This window comes from Aquarana catesbeiana, linkage group LG03 (assembly GCF_042186555.1).
Source record: "Aquarana catesbeiana isolate 2022-GZ linkage group LG03, ASM4218655v1, whole genome shotgun sequence".
In the NCBI taxonomy this organism is placed as follows: domain Eukaryota; kingdom Metazoa; phylum Chordata; class Amphibia; order Anura; family Ranidae; genus Aquarana; species Aquarana catesbeiana.
The window spans coordinates 667,196,604-667,209,047 of NC_133326.1; the positions used below are offsets into that span (position 1 = coordinate 667,196,604).

At 40.8% G+C, this 12,444-nt stretch overlaps 1 protein-coding gene across 5 annotated transcripts in view; it reads right to left on the reverse strand.

Moving 5' to 3' along the window:
- The window catches only part of ACHE (acetylcholinesterase (Yt blood group)), a 177,524-nt gene that overhangs the window by 34,204 nt on the left and 130,876 nt on the right, over positions 1-12,444 (reverse strand). For 4 of the 5 annotated variants that reach the window (XM_073622842.1, XM_073622840.1, XM_073622844.1 and 1 more), the window contains exon 2: positions 1,275-2,807. In XM_073622842.1, coding sequence (XP_073478943.1) covers positions 1,275-2,785 — 1,511 coding nt within the window. In that variant the 5' untranslated portion in view covers positions 2,786-2,807. Of the gene's footprint in view, positions 1-1,274; positions 2,808-6,537; positions 6,664-12,444 lie in introns of those variants that run through there. The other variant, XM_073622843.1, reaches the window with a different exon arrangement.

Genomic DNA, 12,444 nt, shown 5'->3' on the forward strand with positions numbered 1-12,444 from the left:
TGCCAAAGGTTTGGAGATCAGTGGGAGAAAATTTTATATATCTCATGGGTATCCTTGGGAGGAATAGTACCCCACGGCGGTTGGTATCAGTGCAAGGAATAGTGTCCCAAGGGCTGGATAAAGCCAATCAAAGAGCCACATCCGGCCCGTAGACTGCAGGCCTAGGAAATCCAAGTGAAAGTGGGAGCGGGTATCAACATTAGGTACCAGTTCCCCCCAAAAAATCTTAACCACATATAGTGTGTGTGTGTGCGTGTGTGTGTGTGTGTGTGTGTGTGAGTGTGAGTGTGAGTGTGTGAGTGTGAGTGTGAGTGTGTGAGTGTGAGTGTGAGTGTGTGAGTGTGAGTGTGAGTGTGAGTGTGAGTGTGAGTGTGAGTGTGAGTGAGAGAGAGAGAGAGAGAGAGAGAGAGAGAGAGAGAGAGAGAGAGAGAGAGAGAGAGTGTGTGAGTGTGAGAGAGAGATAGTGGGGGAAAAGGACAAGGTGAAACTTCCCCCTTTAGGGTGAAGTTCTGCGCTTTAAAAGCAGTAATTCCAAAATTTTGTTTTTCAGTCTTTGGTTGAGTGTAAAAAGGATTCAATGTTCTGTCGTTCTTTTCTTTGTGGATCATACCTGCTAATGCAAGTCCTTGACACCTGCATGGACTCCTCCCTTGCAGATGTGTATTCTGTTATGGAGAGTCCGCTAGAGACAGGATGACACAGAAGTGCTGTAGGCATGTTTTAGCATTTTAGTGTCACATGTCCTCTAGGGGATCCACTTCACAAATATATAGGGGACTCTCTTCTGTCACTAATTGAGTCATGGAGAGCAGTAGTGACGGATTCTGTCATGCTTCATTCCATCAAAGACAAAAAAAAAAAAAAAGGAAGAAGGGGGAGAGTGGTTTTTCACCAGCCAGATATTTGAGCATATTTTAAAATCTCCTGATGCAGGCGAATTTTGTCAATATTGTTCATTTAATTATACCATAATTATTTGGCTTAAGACCAACCAAAACTGATAAGGCTGAAGCACATACTGACTGCTTTCTTCTGGCTAAAGAAGAGAGTTATTGTAAATGGAGGCCCTATGTTTCACCGTTTGTGGTAATGAAAGCCTCATTTGGAATCCAATTACATGAGTACACTAAAAATGGGGGTGGGAATCTGAGGGATACCCCTTCCCACTGGGATCCTGGAGATTTGGTAGCAGTTTGTGTGCTTCAACATGCTGGCTATTGAGTAATCAGTTTTGAGTGAACGTCAAGCCACAAATGCCTTGTGTACATTCTTACCCTGTCCGTGCAAAATTGGCCCAATATTTCATCATTCTCCGGCTCAGATCTGCCTCTTGCTTGGTATAGTTCAATTTGGGGTCTAAGGGAAGTCCAAAGACAAATTCTATTTCATAGCCATGTGGAACTCCCATCCACTGTGGCCAAGCGAGATTGGAGGCTCTGTGATCAAAGTAATAGGCGTAGACTCGGTTTCCAAATTCAGACACTTTTCCTGCAAAATGAGTCACTGGGCAGATGACGTTGTGGTCTCCTACCAACTGGTCCATGGCATCTCTGTTTTTTACTGGAGCATGTTCATCTGTCCAGTCGGTGTACTGCATCACCACTGCTTCCAGCGCAATGTCGTTGGCATGCGGAACACTCATCCTCACCCCACCGAGGAACTCCTCCCGCGTGATCAAGCTGTCATTGTTCTTGCTAAAGCCAGGTGCACCATACAACAGAAAGTAGGATCCCTCATTCTGGTTGACACCCACTATCAAGGGGCATGGTTTGAACCGGCCCATGTTCAACAAAGTTTCAGGGGCATCTGGGAAAAAGTCTCCATCAAACACTGGTACGAAGGCAAAGCGGAAGACGCATGGTGCTGGAAGAACAGAGAATTCATGGTCAATGAGCTTCTGTGGTGGCTTTGTTCTTAGGCAATTCAACAATTCTGAGTCATTTCCTTGCCTGCATTCCAAAAGCTTTCCCAAAAGCTCTGCCCGACGTCGACCCTCTTGGGGTGTTACAGTAGCCCATGGTGTGTTAGGAGAACCACTCTGCAATATGGCCTTGGAAAAGAGATTGTGGCTACCAGGAGAAAGGACATGCATGCCGACTGAAGCACCTCCAGCACTCTCACCAAAGATGGTGACAGTCCTGGGATCGCCTCCGAAAAACACAATGTTATCTTGGACCCACTGCAATGCAAGACGCTGGTCAAACAAACCCGCATTCCCTGGGGCATCAGCACTTCCGGGTGTCAGGGTTAGGAAGCCAAAAGCTCCTACACGGTAATTCATGGAGACCACTATGACGTTTTCTGCATGGCAAAGATAACGTCCATCGTAGACCTCTAGAGAAGAGGATCCGCTATAAAAGCCACCTCCATAGATCCAAACCATTACTGTAGCATTTGAAGGACGAGGGTGAGGAACCCAAATGTTTAGGTACAAGCAATCCTCGCTCATTGGCTTGTTGGGGTTCCACATCTCCATCCCAGAGAACCCGGGATATAGGGTATCAAAGTACTGGAAGCAAGCATTGGGGTAGACTGTTGCATCCCACACCTCACTCCATGGCTTCTTTGGCTCTGTGCGTCGAAATCTTAACTTATCCACTGGAGGCTCAGCAAACGGGATCCCTAGAAAGGCTGTGACATGACTGTTGAGGACACTTAGCCTAGTACCTCGCACCTTTCCAGAGCGGGTGGTGACCAGGAGCTCAGTGTCACTCTGACCAAGTGCCCGAGACAGGAGGAGAGAGAGGGTGCAGAGGGTAACTGGGGTCAGAGACAAGAAGTGCATGATTGGTCCTCACTGAATTTACCTAAAGGGGCAAAAAGGAGAAAAATGAAAAAAACAAAAAAAAAACACATTAGTTCAGGGCACAAAGTCAGTTTGCAAAGTTATAGGATATGTACAGCTCAACAAAGTGAAAGACATTCATGTCAGGAGAAAAACAAAAAAATGGAACAGTTCTGAGAATGGAATGAAAGGCAGAGTGATAAGAGGAAGAATTATGTGCAAGTTAAACACAGATAAGAGAGAAGCATGGTGATGCAGTGTAGTAGTAAATTGAGAAAGACTAAACTGTTGAGGTGTGACCTAACTAGCAACCAAAAATTTTATAAAAACATCTTTTAAATAAATATGCACTCCAAGGTTGCATTCACACCTGAGCATTTTTTTAGCTTGAAGCTCAAAAAACGCTGGAGGGGAAAAAAAAAATAAAATAAAAAAATAAACCAAGGATTTTCTATGGGGATGGCTCACATCTCCACTCCAAAATCACCTGATCCCAAACACCTGAAGCATTTTGTCAGGCAGATTTGGGCGTTTTTTTGCACGATTTTCTGCTCAAAGTAAAAAAATAAAATGGTAATGTATGAATAAATAAACGTAAAATAAAGAAATACACAAATAACTAAAAAACATCACAAATACACAATATTATTAATACATTTATTTTGTGTTAGTATGTTTAGTCATTTTATTTTTTTAAGGGGTAAGGGTTAAGGTTTTTTTTTTTTTTTTTTTTTTATGGTTACTAGTATTAATTTATTGATTTTTTTTTTATTTATGATTTTTATATTTTACATTATTATTCATAGAATATAAATAAAATAATAAAATAACCCCAACTTCTAATCCTAACCTAAACTGAACTCGAACCCCTTACCCAAACGAAAAAACATTATAATAAATTAATAACAAAAGAAGAAATAAAAGCCAATGGAAAAGCTAAAAAAGCTGAAATACCTAGCAACAAATGATGCAACAGAAAATAGTTCTCTATTGGCTAATAAAAAAAACGCCAAAGCCCAAAAACGCTGCATACAAATGCGTAAGTTGCGCCAAAAAAAGACGGAAAAGCACTCAGATGCCAAGCTCAGGTGTGAATGCAGCCTAAGGGGAAGATGATGAGAGCTTATGATGTTGAAAACTCCTATATCATGCAAGAAACAGCAGTGATTACGATGCTAAAGAGAAAGGGCAGGTGCCTCATTGCCTGTCCTGGTCAGGGAGACATCTGTATTTCTATGGCCTGATCCAAGCTCCCAGACAAAGATTTTCCAGGATCAATGATAACCGTTTTACAGGATAATCCGGACGCAATTGTTCTGTGAAGTGCTACTGGCGATCTTTAAGTCATGGTCAAGGTCTCTGCATCTACAGCTGGTCCATGGACAAGAAGTCTACCTTTTGGCATTCCATTCCCAACTCATCCAACTTCAGTACCTGAATTCAACTTGAACCCAAACCACACTTTCAATACTCGCTTTTCACAGCAGATATTTTCCATTGTGCTGGATTTTTTTTGTTTTTGAGTTTACCGGTGAGCACATTCATCCCGTGTTCCACACCAAATAATCATTACTGAAAATCAGGCAAAGTCTTGATAGATAAATTATTGCACCAAAAACCTATCATTTTTTGGGCATGCTGCACCGCTGGACTCTCTACAAAGTTTTTTATTTAGGCTTGGAAAACTTTGTTTTCTTGGAAGTGTAATACTCTTGGTTGCCACTGGAACTAGCTGTTCCCACTGGAAGACTTCCCCTAACTTGGATTTCTCATCACTTTCTGGCCAGGCGACAGTAGTCACCATGACAAAAAGATGATGAATCCTAAATGGGAACACACAAAAGCACCAATAATCTGACAGGGGGTCTAAAAAATGTCTCACTCTATCCAAAATTTGGGGGGGGGGGGGGGGGGGGGGTTGAATGGTTGTAGATCCATTTTAGAACCACACTTTTATAACACATAGCAACAAAGTTCTATTGCTATTCTGAAGGTCACATGCACATTTACTGACAACACTTGTCTATAATGCACAACCTAATGCCATGGGTCCCAACCTTCAGCCCTAGGGCCACATACATCCCTTTGGTACTTAATGTAGGACTAAAGTTGCCACCTCATCCCTTTAAACCCAAACATCTTTGAATTACACAGGTTCTGAGGCTAACTAAATGCAGATAAGGCACCAAGCGAGTTTAATTACCACCTTAAATCAGCCACAGAACCTGTGTAATTAATGTGTTCTGGTTTAAAGTGATGAGGTGGCAACCATATGTAGGACCCTTGGACCAAGAAGTCTATTTGGAGTGGGAGCATTGATTTGCACAGAGATCATAGCAGTGATCTTTATAAGGCCTTGATGCACCCAGGAGGCATTTGGGACCATGCACCTGCACGGATGTCCCATTGGGAGCAGCCACCGTGTCCCAATAGACCACAATCGGACTGCCGGCACAGGAATACAAGCAAGCTTAAAATCTAAAGGAAATGGAAGAACAACATTGTATAATGTATGGCCATCTTAATGTTTGAAAGCAAGTCAAAATCTTGCTTTAAACATCAGATTTTGTAACGCAAGGAGCTTCATCGAACAAACACCACATTCACAGTTAAAATTTCATTCATGAAAATATGTTCAGCCTCCTGCTTTTCTTTTCAGCACTACAGAGAAAAAAAAAAAAAGGAAGGAAGGAAGGAAGGAAGGAAGGAAGGAAGGAAGGAAGGAAGGAAGGAAGGAAGGAAGGAAGGAAGGAAGGAAGGAAGGAAGGAAGGAAGGAAGGAAGGAAGGAAGATTGCCGACTAACAATCAGAAAATTGAACAATTGAACAAAAGTTCCAAAATCACATTCTTCAACCCCCCCCCCCCCCCCCCAACTAAATTTTACTGGTGTATGGCCAGCGTTCTCTCAAAAATAGTTGTGCAGGAGCAACTTAATTTTATTTTAGTAATTTTAAATATTTTAGTAATAACACTCCGTGCAAACGGATAAAACAGTAATTCTTAAAAAAAAAAAAAAAAAAAAAAAAAAAAAAAAAAAAAAAAGTTGCAAGCCTTTAGAAAAAAGGAAAAGAACAAAAAAAAAAAACCAAAAAAAACCAACACATGTAACTGTCATGACCAATGCCACTACTTTTCCCAGCAGTTGAGCCATATAACTAAAATGAAAAGGCTGGGAGCGAATGTAAGATTTAAAACCAATGTGAAAGCTTTTGGGTCATAAAAAAAAAAAAAAAAAAAAAAAAAAAAAAAAAAAAAAAAAGATATTTAAGAGGAAAGACAGTCAGATTGAATTGCCTCCAAGAAAAGGACAGCCAGCAATTATTGCTACTCACCAGAAGAGAACGAAGGGTCACCCGATCCTAAATATCTCAACCTGTGTTTATTTCGAGAGCTTCTGAATTCAGTTTTCTCCAGATCCTCCATCATTATTATTACTTTTTTTTTTAATACTACAAAATGCTGACAGATACGCACTTTGTGTACAAAAGAAGTCCCCCCCCCCCCCCCCCCAGTGTAGACATATTACTTGGAAAAAGGACTAGCTCTCTAGAGAAAAGCTTTGACGGATTGTACCTCTAAGACAATCTACTTGGTGAATACGTTTGGCCATGGGGACAGCCAAATACCACAAACAAGACACCAGTGACAGCCGAGGGAAGACGCAAAGGCAAAAAAAGAGTGGGAATAAAGAGTCTATAAACTGGAAGAAGTGGGATCAGCTCCCCGATGTCCCACCACAACCCTCTCTCACCTTGTCCTCCTCTCTGCACGCCTTTGTCCCGTCTTCCACCCTGTGTCTCTTCTCACCCCCAGAAGCCCACACAACAGCTGTGACCTCGCCATGCACAGACAGGGAGACACACAGCTCTTGGAGGGTGGGGTGGGAGTAGAGGAGGAGAGGTGGGGGCCCGGTCTTATCACAGCTGACAAGGCGAGAGGGGCTCCCTTTATCACCGTACAGAAAGAAAAAACAAAAAATTAGCCAAAAAACCATTTCAAGTTTAAAAAGCCAGATCTCCCAATTATCCATATCAAAAACTACAACTATCACTATGACCAAAATTTGGACAGTTTTGTGTCCTCAAATTTTCAAGATAGGAAAGACCAACTTTTCTTACTTTTTTTTATTAACCGCTTCAGCCCCAGAAGATTTGGCTGCTCAATGACCAGGCCATTTTTTGTGATTCGGCACTGCCTTGCTTTAACTGACAAATTGCGCGATCGTGTGATGCTGTACCCAGAAAAGTTTCAGGTCCTTTTTTCCTACAAATAGATTTCTTTTAGTGGTATTTGATCACCTCTGTGTTTTTAATTTTTTGCGCTAACAAAAAAAGACCGACAATTTTGAAAAAAAAAAAAAAAAAAAAAAAAAAAAAAAAAACACATTTACTTTCTGCTATAATACACATCCAATAAAAAAAATGAATCAATCAATTTAGGCCACTGTATATTGCGCTACATATTGTTGGTAACTTTTTTTTTTACTGGTAATGGCGGCGATCAGTGATTTTTAGTGGGACTGCGTCGGACAAATCGGACAGCTAACTGACACTTTTTTGGGAATCAGTGACAGCAATACAGTCATCAGTGCTAAAAAATATGCACTGTACTAATGACACTGACAGGGAAGGGGTTAACATCAGGGGCAATCAAAGGGTTAAATGTGTCCCTGGGGCAGTGATGGCGAACCTTGGCACCCAGCTGTTTAGGAACTACATTTCCCATGATGCTTAACTACAGTGCAGAGTGCATGAGCATCATGGGAATGTAGTTCCAAAACATCTGGGGTGCCAAGGTTCGCCATCACTCGTCTAGGGGGTTCTTGCTAACCGTGTGGGGATGGTTCTAACTGGGAGAACACCGAGATCCATGTTCTTGCTTAGCAGGAACACAAGATCACCGTGTTCTCCTGTCAGAACGGCGATCTGCCTTGTTTACATAGGCAGAACGCTGTTCTTCCTCTCTGGGGAACATCACGGGTCGCTGTACCCAAACAAAAATTGATGTCCTTTTTTTCTCAGAAAAAGAGCTTTTAGGTGGTATTTGATTGCCTCTGCGGTTTTTATTTTTTGCGCTATAAACAAAAGAAGAGCGACCATTTTGAAAAAAAAAAAAAAAAAAAAAAACACACACACACACACACACACACACACACCTTTTACTATAATAAAATATCCCACATTTTTTAATAAAAGAAATAAAAAAAAATCCTCAGCTTAGGCAGATATGTATTCTTCTACATATTTTTGGTAAGGAGGGGGGGGGGGGGGGGGTAAATCGCAATAAGCGTATATTGATTGGTTTGCGCAAAAGTTATAGCGTCTATGGCATTTTTATTATTTTTTTTACTAGTAATGGCAGCGATCTGCAATTTTTATCAAAACTGCGACATTATGGCGGACACTTTTGACACATTTTTGGGACCACTGACAATTATACAGCGATCGGTGCTAAAAAAAAAAAAAAAAAAAAAAAAAAAATGCACCGATTACTGTGTAAATGTCACTGGCAGGGAAGAGGTTAACACTAGGGGGCGATCAAGGGGTTAACTGGTGTTCCCTAGGTGTGTTCTAACTGTAGGGGGTCTTCGTGCCCGCCGGGCACTTGCATTGGGGCTGGGCACACGCTGCGCGCGTCCCTAGTGGCCAAGAGGCGAAGCTACGTAACACAACGTAGTTTCGTCCAGCCGTGCCATTCTGCCGCAATTAAACTGTGGCGGCTGGTCGGCAAGCGGTTAAAGACTAACTTTTTTTTATGGCAAGTTTTAGGAAAAAAAAATAAAAAGGACACTCCCACTTGTCACCCCCCCCCCCTCCCCTCCCAATTTTAAAGTGCTACAGTGGAATACAAATATTTAAAGGGCAACTACTTTTGTGGGGAAAAAAAATTAGCAGAAAAACAAAATAGTGTATACAATTTGCAACACAAATTCATATTGTAATTGAATGTTATTACAAATTACCTTTCTTTTTCAATCTGCAGAGCTGTAATTTCCTGTAAAATGCAATATGGCTACCTGGAGGCATTCTGCACACAGGTGTACAGAAAGCCCCCTCCCCCCCCGGATATGCATTTTCCTGCTTGTGCGATTGGCTTACTGATTTTCTACACACGATAGGATTTTCCAACAACAAAACTGGATTTTTTCCGATGGATGTTGGCTCAAACTTGTCTTGCATACACACGGCCACACAAATGTCGGAAATTCCGTAACGTCAAGAACGCGGTGACGTACAACGAGCCGAGAAAAATGAAGTTCAATAGCCAGCGCGGCTCTTCTGCTTGATTCCGAGCATGCGTGGAACTTTGTGCATCGGAATTGTGTACACACGATCGGAATTTCCGACAAGTTTTGTCGGAAAATTTGAGAACCTGCTCTCAAACATTTGTTGGCGCAAATTCCGACAACAAATGTTCTATGGAGCCTACACGGTCAGACTTTCCGACTACAAGCTCACATCGAACATCTGTTGTCGGAAAATCCGATTGTGTGTACGGGGATTAAGATACAAGTCAGATTTTCAGCATCCCCTGCAAAAAAAAAAAGTCAGATTTGGTGAGATACTCCAAAGAGATGCAGGCCCTGCCACTTTCCTCATTAGAGCCCTGCAGGTGCGGCAGCTGATAGATACTGGTAATTATAAAACTACTCCTATCCTGTACCACACTCATGGACACAGACAAACATTTTGTGATTCCTTCAGAACAAAAAGGTAGTAATCTGCAACAAAGCTTGTTAGAATCCTTGCAATGTACATAGATCATCCAGAGGGGAATAGTCTTTTCTTAACAAAAGTGGAATTACTCTTTAATGCATCCTGCACAGATTCCTATTCCCTTCCCCGACACCAATGATGGCTCAGTATGCCTCCCACTGACACCAAAGATGGCTCAGTATGCCTCCCACTGACACCAAAGATGGCTCAGTATGCCTCCCACTGACACCAAAGATGGCTCAGTATGCCTCCCACTGACACCAAAGATGGCTCAGTATGCCTCCCACTGACACCAATGATGGCTCAGTATGCCTCCCACTGACACCAATGATGGCTCAGTATGCCTCCCACTGACACCAAAGATGGCTCAGTATGCCTCCCACTGACACCAAAGATGCTCAGTATGCCTCCCACTGACACCAAAGATGGCTCAGTATGCCTCCCACTGACACCAAAGATGGCTCAGTATGCCTCCCACTGACACCAATGATGGCTCAGTATGCCCTCCCACTGACACCAAAGATGGCTCAGTATGCCTCCCACTGACACCAAAGATGGCTCAGTATGCCTCCACTGACACCAATGATGGCTCAGTATTCCTCCCACTGGCACCAATGATGGCTCAGTATTCTTCCCACTGACACCAATGATGGCTCAGTATTCTTCCCACTGACACCAATGATGGCTCAGTATTCTTCCCCACTGACCACCAATGATGGCTCAGTATTCTTCCCACTGACACCAATGATGGCTCAGTATTCTTCCCACTGACACCAAAGATGGCTCAGTATTCCTCCCACTGACACCAATGATGGCTCAGTATTCCTCCACTGACACCAATGATGGCTCAGTATTCCTCCCACTGACACCAATGATGGCTCAGTATTCTTCCCGCTGACACCAAAAAAAAAAGCCACCCCCCCCCAAAAACAAAACAACAAAAAACAAAAAACACACACACATCCCATCCTAAAACATCCAATTACCGCAACAACCATCATAATGCTATGTAAAAACAAACAAAAAAAATAAATAAAAAGAAAAAAATTAAAAGGCATTTTCCAGTGAAATATTTAGGTACATATGATATACTCTCCAATCTATTTACCAATGCTAGCAGCATACACATAAAAAATGAGTTATGTTGATTGAGGGAGTTTAGTCCCACTTTAACAATACTTCATTGAGAATGCATTTCGAACCGCTCTATGGAGCGAAAACGTTTTTTCACCCCCAGTTTATTGCGTTTTCAGCTTACATGTTGCATTTGCTGGGGATCCCCTCGGAATCCCAAGGATGGTGATACATGAGAAAGAAAAAAAAAAAAAGTGCCTTGCTGTGCAAAAGTCACACAATATCACCTAAATACCATGTGAATGAAGCACAGGAGACTGACTACAAGCTGCTGTAGGTATGTTTAGGCACAAAAAAAAAAAAAAAAAAATACTATAACTGCAGTAACTATTTTACATTGATGTTTGTCCCAACCATTTCTGAAAAAATTTCAATATGATGGACTACCTTTACTAAAGTTTACAGCAAGGCCGGCTCTGAGAACATCTTGCTGAAGTTTGCATAATCTGTTCCAGATTAAAATGCCATGCAACCATCACTCATGGACAGGAAATGGCTGAAAGAGGCAGCAGGAGATCAGCAGCACTATGCACATGAGCTTAAAAAAAAAAAAAAAAAAAAAAAAAAAAAAAAACACACCCCAAAACATACCACTTTTACCAGGTGTTGAGCTTTTTTTTTCTAGCCTGTAACAGCACCTATACAGTAGGTAAGCCTATGTGTCCATGCACACAAAGACGTTTACAGACATTAGAAGAGGAGCGCTTACAGGCAGGAAAAAAAAAAGAAGAAGTGTATTCTTGAGAGGATTGTTTCAGTAGAAAAAAAAAACGATTAAGTGCATGTGCGATACGTGCCTTTTTAGCGCTTTTTCCAATTCTTTGATTTTTAAAAAATTATAAAACACACATAGTACAGAACATTAAAAAATCTCAACATACAAAAATACAACCATATACATCACACAACAAAATACATGATTTCATAGCACATTACTTTCCTCGAGTATATAAATCATACAATATTGCATTTCCTATTAGTGCTGTTTATGTTGCTTTTCCCTGCCATCAGTTCTGGCATTTAAACTTTTTCAGACACCCCATGTGCATGAGGCCTACAACAAAACGATGCAACAAAAGATAAAAAAAAACAAAAAAAAAAAAAACAAAACACCCCAAAAAAAACACGGCAGTGGTTCATGAGATGCAGTGCTTAAAGGGTAACTTAACTTAAGAGGAAAAAATAAATAAAAAGGAGGGTGTACATTGGTCAAAAAATTTAACAAACTTTCTGGAAAATCATCATTTTTCTTTTTTTTTTTTTTTTTTTTTTTTTTTAAACAAAAATGAAAGGCCCATTTATTCCAAAAAGCCCTTTCAGACTGATTCCTGAGTGGGAGGTGTGTGTTTTTTTTTTTATTTTATAACCACCTGGTGCACTTTCTGCATTTAAATTGAGGAAAGTTGCAGCATCTGCATCCCTTTAGAAATATTTAACCCTTAGGGAATAGAATACCAAAAATGACATGCCTATTGCGGGGGGGGGGGGGGGGGGGAATACCTAAAACTTGACCTTCCATCTCATCACAAACGTCTGAGAGAATCAGTGATCTAATCACACAAGCAGAAATTACATTTCTGGGTGCATTTTATAAATATATATATATATATATATATATATTATATATATATATATATATATATACACATACATATATATATATATATATATATATATATATATATATATATATATATATATATATATATATATATATATATATATATATATATATATACACATACATACATATATATATACATACATATACACACACACACACATATATACATATATACACACACATA